The sequence below is a fragment of the Sabethes cyaneus genome, chromosome 1, assembly GCF_943734655.1.
Source record: "Sabethes cyaneus chromosome 1, idSabCyanKW18_F2, whole genome shotgun sequence".
Taxonomy (NCBI): Eukaryota; Metazoa; Arthropoda; class Insecta; order Diptera; family Culicidae; genus Sabethes; species Sabethes cyaneus.
In genome coordinates, this window is record NC_071353.1 from 108,860,325 (window position 1) to 108,875,063 (window position 14,739).

Below are 14,739 nucleotides of genomic sequence, written 5' to 3' on the forward strand. Positions count from 1 at the left end.
ATTCGAAAACAGCGTAACCAATTCAGATCACAACGGGCGACTTTATAATTTATATAAAACACAGATCGTGAGCAATTACGTTGTAAAGCATTATTGTTATGAAATGTAGTTGAATATGTCGTTGTATCCAATTCTTGCGAGACGTAATTTAGGATAAACCATTGTTTAATAGCTCAAAACTACGATTATGATCTGCTTGGTCTACCATGCCCAATTCGGTAGAGCTACTCATAAGAGATAGTTACGCTGTAATAACCACAACACTTTATTGTTTCAATTCCAGTTGCAGATTTGCTTAATTATGTCAAATTTGCCTTTCCAAATTCAATTAACATCGTTTAGGTGTAACCAAAATGTGACCAAACTGTTAGTTCCCTCATAAGCTGTGCATGTGGGCTTCTTTTTTGGGGCCACTTGGTTTAGTCCTTTTCGGTTTTATTTTAAAGCTTTACTGATATAAATATTATGTAACTGAACTGAAAATGTTCGGTAATTCATCTAAAAAATGTATTAAGACAGGAAGTTTTGTGCTGAAACACATTATTTTTTATAGGTCCCACTTGCCCCGGGCGGTTCGAAGTGCCGACCTTATTTCGACCCATTTTTTTAATGCCATTTGTCAAATTAAATAACTAGTTTTCAGGTGTAATTTGTTAATACACTCGTTATGTTTACCTACTGCCAAAAAAATATGTACTTTAACGTAAAGCTTGTGGCCAAAATATCATTTCTAGAAAGGTGCGTCAAACTTACAAAGCAAATTGAAAATCACGCTAAAATTTAAAGTCCAATTTTGACGTTTGGAATGCCTGCTATAAATAATCTATAATTTTAATACACGCGTTTGAGTTGTATCTTTCATTTCTAGAAAGGTTTGTTTGGAGAAAATGAGGTTGAAGAGAGTTATGAGCTCCGTTCCCACTAACCCCGTATTCCCACTTGCCCCACTTGGGGTACCTTATTCATATTCTTATATTCATATAAATTTGATTCATAATATTATGCATGCATTTGTTTTTTGGTACTATTTGTGTTATAATAGTACCCAAAAACAAATGCATGCATAATATTATGGATCAAATTTATATGAATATAAGAATATGTATAATAGAACATCCTCACCAGAAATTCTCCTTGCGTCCTATATTAATCACTAGCTGACCCGACAAACTTCGTATTGTCACAAATGAAACTGTGTTGTACATAAATCGTGAATCTCGGATGACCTTTGTCACAATCTTGAGTTTTGCAAGTTTCTGGGGAGTTCATGGGTGTTTTAATATATAAATTTTTCTCACAGTAAAGTAGAAAACAACTCCCCTGTACCCTCATTGCATAGCCAGAAAGCGGATAGTAATATTCGCCATGATTGTACAACATTACGCCGAATGCCATTTTGCGAAAAACCTTAAGCGGAATGTACCATTTCACGGAAAACTTTTTTGTGGAAAGTACCATTTCGCGATCCTCTCCATACTCGCTGTCGCTCGTTCCAGGAAACCCAGGTAGACCTAGGAAAATAAATAAACCTAGACAGTACTGAGTTGCCTCCCCACAGTGGGCGGCGCTTCCGACGGCGGGTCGCCGGCAACACTCGCGGCCGTCTCGTCCTGAATGATCTAGTGTTACTATAGATAGTTTTTGTGGTCTTGTTATTGACTAATGTTTTAGTCAATAATTTCGAATTTCTCGAGTTCGATCAGTTCTTGAGTTTCGCAAAAATTTCTGTTTTATTTGTATGAGAGTCCACATCCCCTTACCACAGGGGTGAGAGGTCTCTAACTATCATAAAATAAATTCAAGACTCCAAAATCTCCCACATGCCGCATTTGGTTCCATTTGCTTGATTAGTTCTCAAATTATAAGGAAATTTGTATTTCATTTATATGGGTTTATATTCCCCTCTTAAAAGGGGAAGGTATCGCAATACACCAAAGAAAAAAATTCTGCCAACTTAAACTCCCACATGCCAAATTTGGTTCCATTAGCTTGATTAGTACTCAAATTATAAATTTGTATTTCATTTGTATAGGAGCCCCCCTCCTAAAGTGGGGACGGGTCCCAATTCACCATAGAAAATATTCTTGCCTACAAAAACACCCACATGCTAAATGTGGTTCATTTGCTTGATTAGTTCTCGAGTTATGAGGAAATTTGTATTTCGTTTGTATAGGAGCCCCCCCCCCTCCTAAAGTGGGGAGGGGTCCCAATTCATCATAGAAAAAAAATTTGTCTCCAAAAACACACACGTGCCAAATTTGGTTCCATTTGCTTGATTAGTTCTCGAGTTATGAGGAAAATTGTATTTCATTTGTACAGGAGCTCCCCTCTTAAACTGGGGAGGGGTCCTAATTCACTATAGAAAATTTTCTTGGCCTCGAAAACCTTCACATGCCAAATTTGGTTCTATTTGCTTGATTAGTTCTCGAGTTATGAGTAAATTTGTATGGAAGCCCCCCCTCTTAAAGGGGAGAGGAGTTATAATTCCCCTTATGAAGAGGGGAGGGGTCTCAATTTACCATAGAATAAATTCTTGTCACCGAAAACACCCACATGCCAAATTTTGTTCTATTTGCTTGATTAGTTCTCGAGTTATGCAGAAATTTGTGTTTCATTTGTATGGGAGCCTCCCCTCTTAGTGGGGGGAGGGGTCTCTAACAATCACTAAAACCTTTCCTGGCCCCAAAAACCTCTACGTGCAAATTTTCACGCGGATTGGTTCAGTAGTTTTCGATTCTATAAGGAACATACGGACAGACAGACAGAAATCCATTTTTATAGGTATAGATTGATATTTTTTACAAGATTTGATACCAAGCAGTTTGTGAGTATTAATCTGTGCCTTTTTAGAGTGTTTCAATCTATATCGAGTATAGAAAAAGAGCATTAGTCTATTTTAATCGTGACTTTGCTATTTGCTAAAAAATATATGAGATATATTAACAAATAAATATAAAATACATAAAAGGTGGAAAATAAGTGAACTATTAAATAAATAGGTAGATATGTAAATGACACATTCCGCGGGCCGGTATACCAATCAGACATTTTATAAAACATGCTTTTTGCATTGTTGATTATTTTTCCATGATTTGGCAATGTATGAACCTTTCAAAACTGCCGTAACTGGTATTCTAGCATTTTCGGAAGTTATATAAAACGTGTATCGAAAATAAATGAAATTTACAAGAAATAAATGATTTTTCGTGATATTTTTGAAAATGCTGCTACAGTGCGCTAAAACTTTTCATAATATCACTTGTTTTCGACCAACTTACAAAGGAATATATGCTGAATCCATTCCAAAAATAGTTTGGATGTAATTTTGCAGTTATTTTGTATTTCAAGTGGATGAAATAGGGCCATTTTCATGCGTTGTAACGTCACGAAAAAGGCGTACTTTTTCGCTTTCGCAGAAAAGTACAAATTCGAACAATCTAATAATCCGTATGCTCTTTGTACTCAAAAATACCTTTAAAACGGTGCCTAAAGAATGGAGATAAGTAAAGTAGAACCTAAGTTACAACTGATTGAAGCTCGTGTTGTAACGTCACGGCGGTCAACCGGACGGATTCAAAACAAGTGAGACATAAGTAATAACATCGAAACCTTAAGGCATTGCATAAAAGTTGCTTCAGAAAAGTTTCTTCATTTTAAAAGCACTTGCTAGTGGTGAAAAAATATTCGGACATTAGGGTGTCCTCAAGCAGATACAAAAAATATTTTCTCTATTTTAAATCAGAAATGATAGCTGTCTACAGAACATTTGAAGAAAAACTAATTTCAAGAAACTTCATTGAACGCTGAAAATTTCTATTTCTTACATGAAAAAAGTTATAGAGCCAAACTCTTAGGGACACCCTCAAAAACAGGGTTTTCGATCTAGTTCTTTAATAACGCTTCGTACACCTTTTAGATGTTCTAATAAATTGATAATCAAATTAAATTGCACATTTTCGTCGAAGATACTAGAGCTCTATCTTTTTCCCTTTAGGAGCTATCCCTTGTTTCTTTCATTTCGACATGTTCACCTACGGTTGCCTTCATAATACCTTTTTTTAGATATTCCTCAGTGTTCTGTCCTATATTGTACATGGTGGAATACATCATAAATTGACTCACAAAAAACAAGTGAGATTAGCTGTTTATAGCTGCTTTTCCCCGAGGTACAGTACATTAAAGAGTACATATAAAAATAAAAAAGCCAGTAATAGCTTCTAAAGGGAAAAAGATAGAGCCTACTATTTTCGACAAAAATGTGCAATTTAATTAGATTACCAATTTATTAGAACATTTTCAAGCCATACGAAGCGTTATTAAAGAGCTAGATCGAAGAAAAAAAACTATTTTTAAGGGTGTCCCTAAGAGTTTGGCACTAAAACTTTTTTCATGTACGAAATATAAATCTTCAGTATTCAACAAAGTTTCTTAAAATTTTGTAGACAGCTATCATTTCTGACTTAAAATAGAGAAAATATTTTTTGTATCTGCTTGAGGACACCCTAATGTCCGAATATTTTTTCACCACGAGAAAGTGCTTTTTAAATGAAGAAACTTTTCTGAAGCAACTATTATGCAATGTCTTAAGGTTTTGATGCTATTACTTATGTCTCACTTTCTTAGCATCCCTCCCACTGCGCTACTAACTTGTGAACAACCCCACAATTACGTAGGCGAAATAGTGAAAGACAAATTAACAACACATTTTTGGATTATCCCAGTTGAATCAATATATATATAGAATGCCAGTGTCGCTGCAGTGCTCGTGGTAAACATCACACATTTGAAAATTACGTATTTACACTGTATGCGCATATGTGTGAGTGATCGATTCGAAACGGGAATCTGATTGTCAAACTAAAAAGGCAACCCAATAAAAAATCCTTCTGCTTCTCCGTAAATCACGTAGGATAAATCACCCGATTTGGTCGTTTTGGGGTATTTCGTCGGCAGGAAAATTTTCTATTGGGCAATTTGACAATGTAGTTCCCGTATCCAAGACACGAACCAGCAACATGTTTGCCACAAAAATATCCATGAAACACCAGCGACACTGGCATTCTATATATATTGATTATACTATTATCCCTTATGTACAGAGGGCAGCAACAGCGATAATTAACGAATATTAAATGAACAGATTTTTCGTGACGTTACAACGGAGCTACGACCCTCTCTGTGCAAACCAGAGCGTTGTAACGTCACGAAAAGTAAAAGCTGTTTCAAAATTAACTTCACTAACTATCGGAATTCTGAAAACGGCAAGTTGTTCAGTATTCATCTCTTATCAAATCATAGAAGAAAATCTTTAGATAAAATTTGAAAGGGAGCAGAATTTTCATGTTTTTTGACAGAAGAACCAAAAGACGTGTTTCTGGCGCGTTGTAACGTCACGCTACATATTTGCTTTCCAAAACAATCTGAGCAAAGCAAATGCTCTTAATTTGTTCACTTTTAATAGGAAATTTTATGCTCTTTCCAAATATATAATAATATTTGGGGGTTTCTCAACGATTTTTCCAGCTAAAACATAAATACTGTGCAAAGAAAAGTCAAAACGTTGTAACGTCACGGCGGAATGTGTCAAATGTAGTTATCCGGCATTCTAACAAAATAAGTAGGTTGATGCAGAAATTCATGAATCAATTGGCGAGTGGATATAAAATGAATAAGTAGATAAGTAAATAAAAGCATGAATATACCAATAAGTTCATCCAGAAATAACTTAATTCATAAGTAACTAATTATTTCCTTGTTCCTTTTTTCGGGTTATCCAACTGGTCGCTTAATAGCGTATAAAACTCTGCGCTGGGCCCTTTTGTGATGTCAACAAAGTATCAGGGAGACCTCAAACATCAGTTATACCTGACGAGACAGGCAATGTCGCCCACTAAAACACAGATAGAGCCCCAAGCATAGCCGACAACGTCTATGCCCGCAGGCGGAGCTCTGCGCGGACTCCACGAACAGACTCTAAGATCTCTCTGCCAAAGGCTGGAATGTCATATTTTAAATATAATGATGATGATAATGATGATGAAGATGATGATGAGAAGAAATATGATAGATCGAATTTGTAAATGTGCTTTGGACTTTTTGTACTGCTTGAGTTGTAAAATGCAATATAGTGAAGAAGTGGAGAATTCGTCAGCCCCGCCTAACACCGATCCTCAGCCGCACGCCCGCAATCAATTTTCCAACACAAACAACCAGAAATGAACTGATAGGCAAATTTGGAGCATTAGTGATTATCAACTTATTAGGGTAAATTTAGTCTTTCATCCCCCCAGCATTTATGCACTGTCCCAAGATACGAAGTAAATTGAGCGCAGCATAAGCTGGACGTTCGCGGTAGTCGACAGAAACTTTAAAATATAGAACCGCACCCGCCTTCCAACCCTCTAGATCAAAGAGCTAGTGCAGTAGAGCTGTGGGCTTAAACGTTGCTCTAAGACTCGACCTCGTGGCCGGCCATCAGAGCACAGGACAGCCATGGGGCCAGTGCAAAAATCCTACTGACTCTATCCAGCAGCACCGCTCAGCCGAGACTCGAACACACGACACGGATTGACCTAATTTTCGGTCCTACTACCTAAGCACTTCTATTATTACCCGTAATCATTGTAGAGTGGTCCTTCGGTATCAGACTGGATTTGCTATCCCGCGTACAACCCCTTACTAACCTTAAGCCCCCACCGACCCAATCAATCCGACATTTTTTGGAGATATTTGTGACAGTTGTGATAAATAGGGATGAATCCCAGAAACAGAAACATCTATTAATAATCTATTATTATCCCCATACTGGCCTTATTCTTGAACGGAATAAAAGCACTTTCTGAACAACGCAATAATCACATTTGGTAAATTTTTACCCCGAGTCCCACTTGAAATCACAAAAATATTTTGAAATTCAGAAGTAAACGTGACCGCTGTTTATTTACTGATTAGTTAAAAAGCCCTACACCACGACAAGGTTCAGTTTTATCGCAGGGAATTCATAAGTAACTAATTATTAATAACATACTTACTTAAGTGGCTTGCCTGTTGAACAAGGTTTTTCCACGTAACTCAGTTGTGGGCTACCGCTCTCCAACTCCTTGGACACCGAGTATTCTGCGCTAGATCTCGCTCCACCTGGTCTAACCATCTTGCTCGCTGCGCTCCTGGTCGTCTTGCTCCTACCGTATTTGAGGCGAACACCATCTTTGCAGGGTAGTTGTCTGGCGTTCTAGCAACATGCCCCGCCTGGATACTGGGTTTGCCATAGAGCTGTGCGAGTTCATGTGGACCTCCGCCTCTATACTCTGTTCTCCTGTACACAACCGAAGGTCGTTCTTAGCACTCGTCGTTCGAAAAGTCCGCGCAGGTCCTCCTCGAGCGTTGTCGATGGTTCATGCCCGTAGAGAACAACCGGTCTAATAAGCGTCTCGTACAGGGTACACTTTGTACGGGGGCTTAGTCTGCTCGACCGCAATTGCTTGTGAAGCCCATAGTAAGCATGAGTTCCGCTGATAATACGCCTTCAAATTTCACGGGAGGTATTATTGTCCGCCGTTACCAGTGAGCCAAGGTAGACAAATTTCTCAAGTACATCGAACTCATCACCGCCAAAGAAGAATAAATCGAAACAGGAACAAAAAGTGAAACAAGTGCGTGAAAACGACTCAATGTCGTTCACGTTTATGGTGCGGCGAAATATGAATGCAAATCAATTTCGATCGTGGTTGATCGACTTTGGGGCGACGTAACATATGTGCAATGACAGTAGTGCGTTTCTCCGAATGGAGTCGAGTTCTCATGCAAGTGTAATTATCGCGGACGATACCGAACATCGCGTTGAAGGTGCTGAAGACTGTTTGATCGATTGTGTTGCTGACAATGGTAAAACTGTTCAGTTGACGTTGATAGGTGTATTGTACGTCCCCTCCCTGGACGGAAATATGATTTCGGCCAGTAAGCTTGCATCGAAAGGTGTGCGGGCAGAATTCGATGAATCCGGCTGTAAACTGGTGTAAGGCAAGACAGTTCTTGCCGTTGGTGACTTTGTGCGATGCGCAAACGACCGTTTGTTGCAGGTGAAAACGCGAGAACATACGAAGGATTGCCAAAACATATGGCACCGCCGCCTCGGCCACAGGAATCCGAAAGTGCTGGGAGAGATAAAGCGGAAGGGTTTGGCTACAGGTATGAAGGTGACGGATTGAGACATTCGCTGGACCTGCGAGTGTGGCATCCAGGGCAAAAAGGTTCGTCCTTCATTTTCGAAAGTTGCCGAAAAGACCTCAACGAAAGTCCTGGACATTGTACACACGGATGTTTGCGGACCTATGGAGGTGACTCCAGGGGGTTGCCGCTATATCCATCATCGACGACCATAGCCGGTACACGTTTATCTATTTCCTGAAGGAAAAGTCGGATGTGGAACAATGTATCCGGGAGTACGTCAGAATGGTGGAGAACCAGTTTGCCCGAAAGCCACGGTTATCCGCTTCGATCAAGGAGGCGAGAACTCCAGCAATGCGCTTCGACGTTTCTATGCGAAAGAGGGCATCAGGGCGGAATACTCCGCAACAAAATGGCGTTTCTGAACAAAAAAATCGGTTCCTGGGCGACATGGGCCGATGCATGTTGTTGAACGCTGGTATGCCGAAACGATTTTGGGCCGAAGCAATCAACACTGCCTGTTACTTACAAAACCGCTTGCCTTCAACAGCAGTAGGATGCACCCCTTTCGAGTCCTATTCTCACCGTCACCTCACCTTTTTTTTTAGGTTTTTTAGGTGAGAGTACAATTTGTGATTCTCAGAGTCACTGTCTCAGAGTCATACTGTACAAATCAAATGGGGCCTGTAAGGTGAGGTGATCGTGACTGTGAGAATAGGACGGGTGAAAGAAGTGAGGTGAGGTGAGGTGACTGTGAGAGTGCGGCCCCTGGTTCGGGAGGAAGCTCTTTAGATCGGGATCTTCAACTATTCGGGTGCAGTGCATATGTTTTGGTTCCAGCAGTGAAGCGCAAGAAACTGGTGAAAAAAGTCAATAAAATGACATTTGTTGATTATTCAGAAAAGCATAAGGCCTACAGGATGTTCAACCTTGCCACCGGTCAGATCGTGATAAGCCGAAATGTTAGGTTCTTGGAGATCGAAAACGAGTCGATCGGTAACGAGACGCACTGACAGGAAGCAGCTGAACAGCCAACGCCAGCCGAAAATGAATTGGAATTGACACTAACCGAGCCTCCAAAAGTGACAGTGGAACAAAATGTATTGGGAAATGATTCTGAGGACGAGGGATTCCATGGCTGGGTCGACGACGACGTTGCTTGGTTGCAAAGATTTCGACTCGACGGTGACGATGCTCATAGCGCTTAGGAACATTATGACCAACTGGATCCAATGGTAGAAGCAAATAAATAAATACCACAGCATGTGCGACGTTCTCAGAGAACGACCGTTGGAGTGCTACCGGTCAGATATATAGAAGAAGCCATCATGATGCAGCATAGCCCGACCGAACCCAAAACGTTTCATGAAGTTATTTCCAGTCCACAGCCCGCCACGTGGAAATCGGCAATGGACGACGAGACGCGGTTGCACCGGGAAAACTGCACTCTGGAGCTAGTAGAGTTGCCTCCGAACAGGAAACTAATTGCAAGCAAATGGGTTTACAAATGCAAAAGCGACCAGAACGGCAACCTCGTGCGTTATAAGGCCCGGCCTGTGGCGCAAGAGGTTTGCCAAAGATTTAGGACAGAATACGACCAGGTCTTCGCTCCCGTAGTGCGACAGGTAACATTTCGAACGATGTTAGCTATCGCAAGTAGGATAAAGATGATGGCTAAGCAAATCGACATCAAAACCGCTTACCTTCACGGGCGACTTGAGGAGGAGCTTTATATGCGGCAGCCGCCGGACTATGAGAGCAAAGATCGGAAACTAGTCTGCCGTTTGAAGCACAGCTTGCATAGGCTGAAACAAGGCTGTTCACCTTTGGAACAAGCGATTTGACAAGGTCCTGAAGCTGATGGTGTATTATCAATCGAAGGCGGATCCTTGCCTCTACATAAAGGAGGAAACGGACAGGTACATTTTTATACTCATCTACGTCGATGTCGTCATTGTTATCTGTGCTACGGAGAATGAATTCGATGAGCAGTGAATTCAAGATCACTGTTATGGGTGACTTATCCTTCTTTCTCGGCATCCAAATTCGAGTAGTAAATGGACAGTACCGCATCAACCAGAAGGCCTGCCTGAATCGTGTCCTTGAGTGGTTCGGAATGCAGGATGCAAAAGCGTCGACAATCCCGATGGATCCCGGCTTTCTCGAACAAACGGAGGAGAAGACCAGACGATTCCAAAATGCAGAGCAATATCAGAGTCTCATAGGGCCTTTGTTATATGCAGCCGTCTCGGCCGGCGAGTGACCGCACCGAAGGAAGCAGACTGGAGCGAGGCCAAGCCGGTACTGCGTTACCCAAAAGGTACCATCGACACGGAGTTATGTCTGGGCAACGATGACGGGAAACTCGAATGCTACGTAGAAGCCGACTGTGCCGGCGACGTCAGCGACCGGAAGTCTAACTCGGGTTATCTGTTCAAGTTCAGCGGCGGCATTATTGGATGGAGTTGCCATAAGCAAATGTGTGTGGCGCTCTCCAGTACCGAGGCCGAGTACGTCGCGCTAGCAGAGTGCCTACAGCAGGTACAATGGCTCAGGAAGTTGATGCTAGACGTCGGTGAGGCACTGGATTTTCTAATGCTAGTTCAGGAGGATAATTAAAGCTGCATAGCGTTGATCATGGGTGACCGTGCGGAGAAGCGAACCAAACACATCGATACGAAGTACAGTTATATTAAGGAGATGGTTCGAGAAGGTATCGTCCGTCTCCAGTACCTGCTCACCAAACCCCTGCAAGCAATCAAGCTACGGTAACACCGGGAGGCGATTGGCCTTCGACAACCCAGCGTAGAGAAGGAGTGTTGAACCCCACGGTTCTTGAAGCAACGCTTCATTTTTAACTGCCCATCTGGCAACCATTCTCTTTAGACATTGTCATACATTCTCATTCTTTCTTGTACTGAGCTAGTAATCACAGGTGTTTGTCTTAACTACGTCATTGAGCCACCGTTTCCGGTCCTTTTTGGTTAACCTTCAACAAAATCTAGGTTAGCGCCCGGATAGGTTTTGACGTCTGTCTGAAAAGTGCCGCCATCTATCAGAACGAGGTCGATTTGTGATTTCGTCTAGTTGAATAATCTCCAGGTGTACCGATGGTGAAGATTATGCTGGGAAAAGGTACTACGTATGGCCATGTTCTTGGAGGTGGCGAAGTCGACAAGTCTTAGGCCGTTTTCGTTCGTTTTAGAGTGTGCGCTGAGCCGTCCACTCACCGGTTTATATTCCTCCTGCTGACAAACCTGAGAATTATATAGTCTCCGATGATGATTTTGACATCATGTCTTGGGAACCGTTTGTATTCGCGCTCCAACAGCGCATTAAATTCGTCTTTGTCGTCATCGGTATTTTCGAGGTGACGGCTGTGCACCCTTAATTCTTAATCTGCAAATTCAGGATCGTGGGTTGATCGGCCACCACCCGCTCATCTCACCCCTCACTATATAACCTGCGTCCAGCTTGTGTGTATTGCCGCAGATCTGGTAGATGGTGTGACCATCCTCATTTCCAGGGCTATTCGTCGCCAATTCGGTGAGCGTCTTGACACACGCAAGTCGGCTTCAACCTGGTCAAACCATCTGGCATGTTAGGCCCCTATATTCCAGGTGCCGGTGGAGTTCTTGAAAAGGACATATTTCACTGCACAGTTGTCCGGCATCCTTGCGACGTGGCCAGCCCAATTACCAATCCAACAAGTTTCATTGACTAGTTATAAATTTTGAATGGCTCACATCTGCCTACCTTGGAATAATGGAGGATTAAAATAAAGGTGATAAAACCAGCTACAAATAACGAACACGCAGAGAAATATGTTTTTTTTTTCTTCGTTTTTTTTTTAAATTTTGCTTGTTACAATGGTAGCATGAGTAAAAAAGATTTATCGTTTCGTTCTAAAACAACCAAGTTTAATCGAATAATCACTGTTTCAGAAGCCATTCGCAACCAATTTTTGTTAAAAGAAATTATTGTTCGCGTTTGCAACACGGTTCGTAGGTATAGACGGTTTGAATAGTAGAAGAATAAAGCTAAAATAAATTTAAGCGAAGCTATCTGGTATCGACCAGCAGTACTACTGTAAAAGAAAGTCCTTTGTTAATTTAAATATTCACTCAGATATTCGTCTGTTTTTGTGCGTCAAAACAGAAACGTCTACCAAACCAAATATGGGCTTCTTTTGATAGTTTCTATATTCATTTCTTGCTATAAGTATTTTTTTTATATTTCTGCTGTGTTTAGTGTTGTCTTTCATTTATTTGTTTGCTTTGTTATATAAGCTCTTACTATCTACAACTTTAGTATCTTTCACTGTTTTACTTTCTCTCATGCACGCACTACATCATTTGTTAGCTTTTTTTGTCTTCAACGATCCTGAGACCTCTGCGTTGTTGCAAAGACTGCATTTTGCTGGACAACATATGCTTTTAGTTATTCGAACGTCCGGCAACTAGCAGAGACTACCAGAGACAAATTTCTAAGCAGATCAGTCAATTCTAAACGCATACAGTTGAAATAAAAACAAACTGGTATCATGAACTAAAGAGAACTACTGGAATCTGTTTAATCTCTGCAGATGGGTCCTGCGGTGATTTAAGAGAGACAACTTATGATTTGATCGATTAGTTTAATAATGCTTAACAATTATATGTTGGTCGTTCCGCTTTGCCGATCGTTCCAGTTTCACACTTGGAATTTACGTGCGATTTACCTTAGGAACTCTTTCGAGAAAGCAGAAGTATTAGTGTTAATGATATTTCTTTATTAGGAATCGTTTTGCGAATTAATGTATTGTTTGTTCATTTCTCGCAATGCCACTTGCTGGTATTTCCTTGTTTCAACTATGCCCTACTGTCTCTCGTTTTCTCACTCACTCACCAACCTTAGATCTCGTTCCTTTATTACATAGCTGGCTTGTCCGTTTTTCCGTCTCTTATAGTGTGTAGCATTAGAGTAAAAAATAAAAATAGTAAAAAAAAGCTGATACGGCAAAGGTGTTAAATTAATAAATATTCTTTGCATACCATACACAAAACATTTTTGCATTTTCGTCTCTTTCTCTCCTTCTCTACACGACTCCTTTTCTGATACGGGAGCTTGCCTTTCGTTTTTCGTATCATAACAATTTTTAAAGATTTCTATTCGGAGATAAAACAGACCCCCTCTCGAGCGAAGTGCTGGTGGTGCAAACTTGCTTGCTTGTTTGGAAATATGGATAGCGCAGCTTCCGCATTCGTTGCCGTTGCCAATTGCACCGACGAAAAACGAAAACGAAAAACGAAAAACAAACGACACACAGTAAAAAACAGAAGAAGAAAAAATAACGCACACCTATACACAGCGCCCACCGCGGTGGTGCGTGGTGCGCTCACGCGCGGGTGTTGTTTTTTTTCTACTTGTACTTCCGCTCGGGATTGATCTTGTGCGACAGCATTTCCTCCTTGGCTAGCTTGGCGCGGAACTCCGACATCAGATCCTTGCAGGTCGTTGCGATCTCGGCTAGCTGGGTGAACAGTTCCTCGCCACGTTTGCAGTAAGCTGTAATGAGACACGAAAAAAGAGTGAATTCTAGTTTTTTTTTGCGGAGCTTTTGAGGGAATGGTTGTCAGTTTAGAGGATTAAAAAATACAAGGAATTTTCAGTTGACTCCATTCTGGTGCTAGTCGCTCCATACAGGTGAGCAGTATTTAGGATCCGTACGAACCTACGTAAAATGAAGTAACTTCAGGCAATATGTGCCAAATTTTAGATGAAACAGGCCCCAGGAGTGCGCAAGTGTCAGAGCAGCCGTTGGGTTTCGAAAACAAAGTCGAATGGTTGGCTAGGGAAATCGAGGAATGTTGATACCGTTCTGATTCAAACTTAGAACAGTCTCAAACTTCGAACACTTCAGAATAAAATGCTTGTTAGTATCGCTAATATTATAAAATATTATGTTTATTGTACACCACCGTGTTCGTTAGAATGTCCTCTATCCGGTGAGGTATGACTTTGAACTGTAGGACTCTTTGTAAGAAATCGGGAGGCGTTGGAAAAAAGTGAGAACTCAGATGTTAACTTCGTTCGCATACTCTAGGCGTTTCATGCAAAAGTAGCTGTTTTTTTTCGTTTGCATTATTTTCCCAATTTTAGAACATTTACCTTCCCACAGCGCGATTATTAGGTAAGTGCAAGATATATATGTACTAAAACATAGTTAAAATACAATTTCAAAGATATTAGATAAATAAAAAGTGTTCGAAGTTTGAATCACGTTTTGAGGTGTGATTCAAACTTCGAACACCCAGGAACAATATCCGGTTTTTTCGGGTTTTCCTTCGGGAAAATTAATTGTCTGCATTGATAAAGCTGTAGAAAGTAAACTTCCTTTAGATGTGGTTCACGGAGTTCGTAAATATTAGCAATTGACTTCAGAAATAAGGATTGAAACTAATTATTGCGTGAAAAATTTAAATCACACTGTTAGGTGGATTTAAAAAAACAGTGTTTAGAAAAAGGATGTAATTTCACTTATTAAGGTTGAATGACACTAAAAACATTAATACTTTTCAAAGTAATACAAGT

At 40.7% G+C, this 14,739-nt stretch overlaps 1 protein-coding gene across 6 annotated transcripts in view; it reads right to left on the reverse strand.

Annotated features, from left to right (window-relative positions):
* Positions 1–12,014: 12,014 nt before the first annotated feature.
* The window catches only part of LOC128733096 (kinesin-like protein Klp10A), a 155,074-nt gene continuing 152,349 nt past the window's right edge, over positions 12,015–14,739 (reverse strand). For 5 of the 6 annotated variants that reach the window (XM_053826708.1, XM_053826705.1, XM_053826706.1 and 2 more), the window contains exon 10: positions 12,015–13,713. In XM_053826708.1, coding sequence (XP_053682683.1) covers positions 13,568–13,713 — 146 coding nt within the window. In that variant the 3' untranslated portion in view covers positions 12,015–13,567. The remainder of the gene's footprint in view (positions 13,714–14,739) is intronic. The other variant, XR_008411861.1, reaches the window with a different exon arrangement.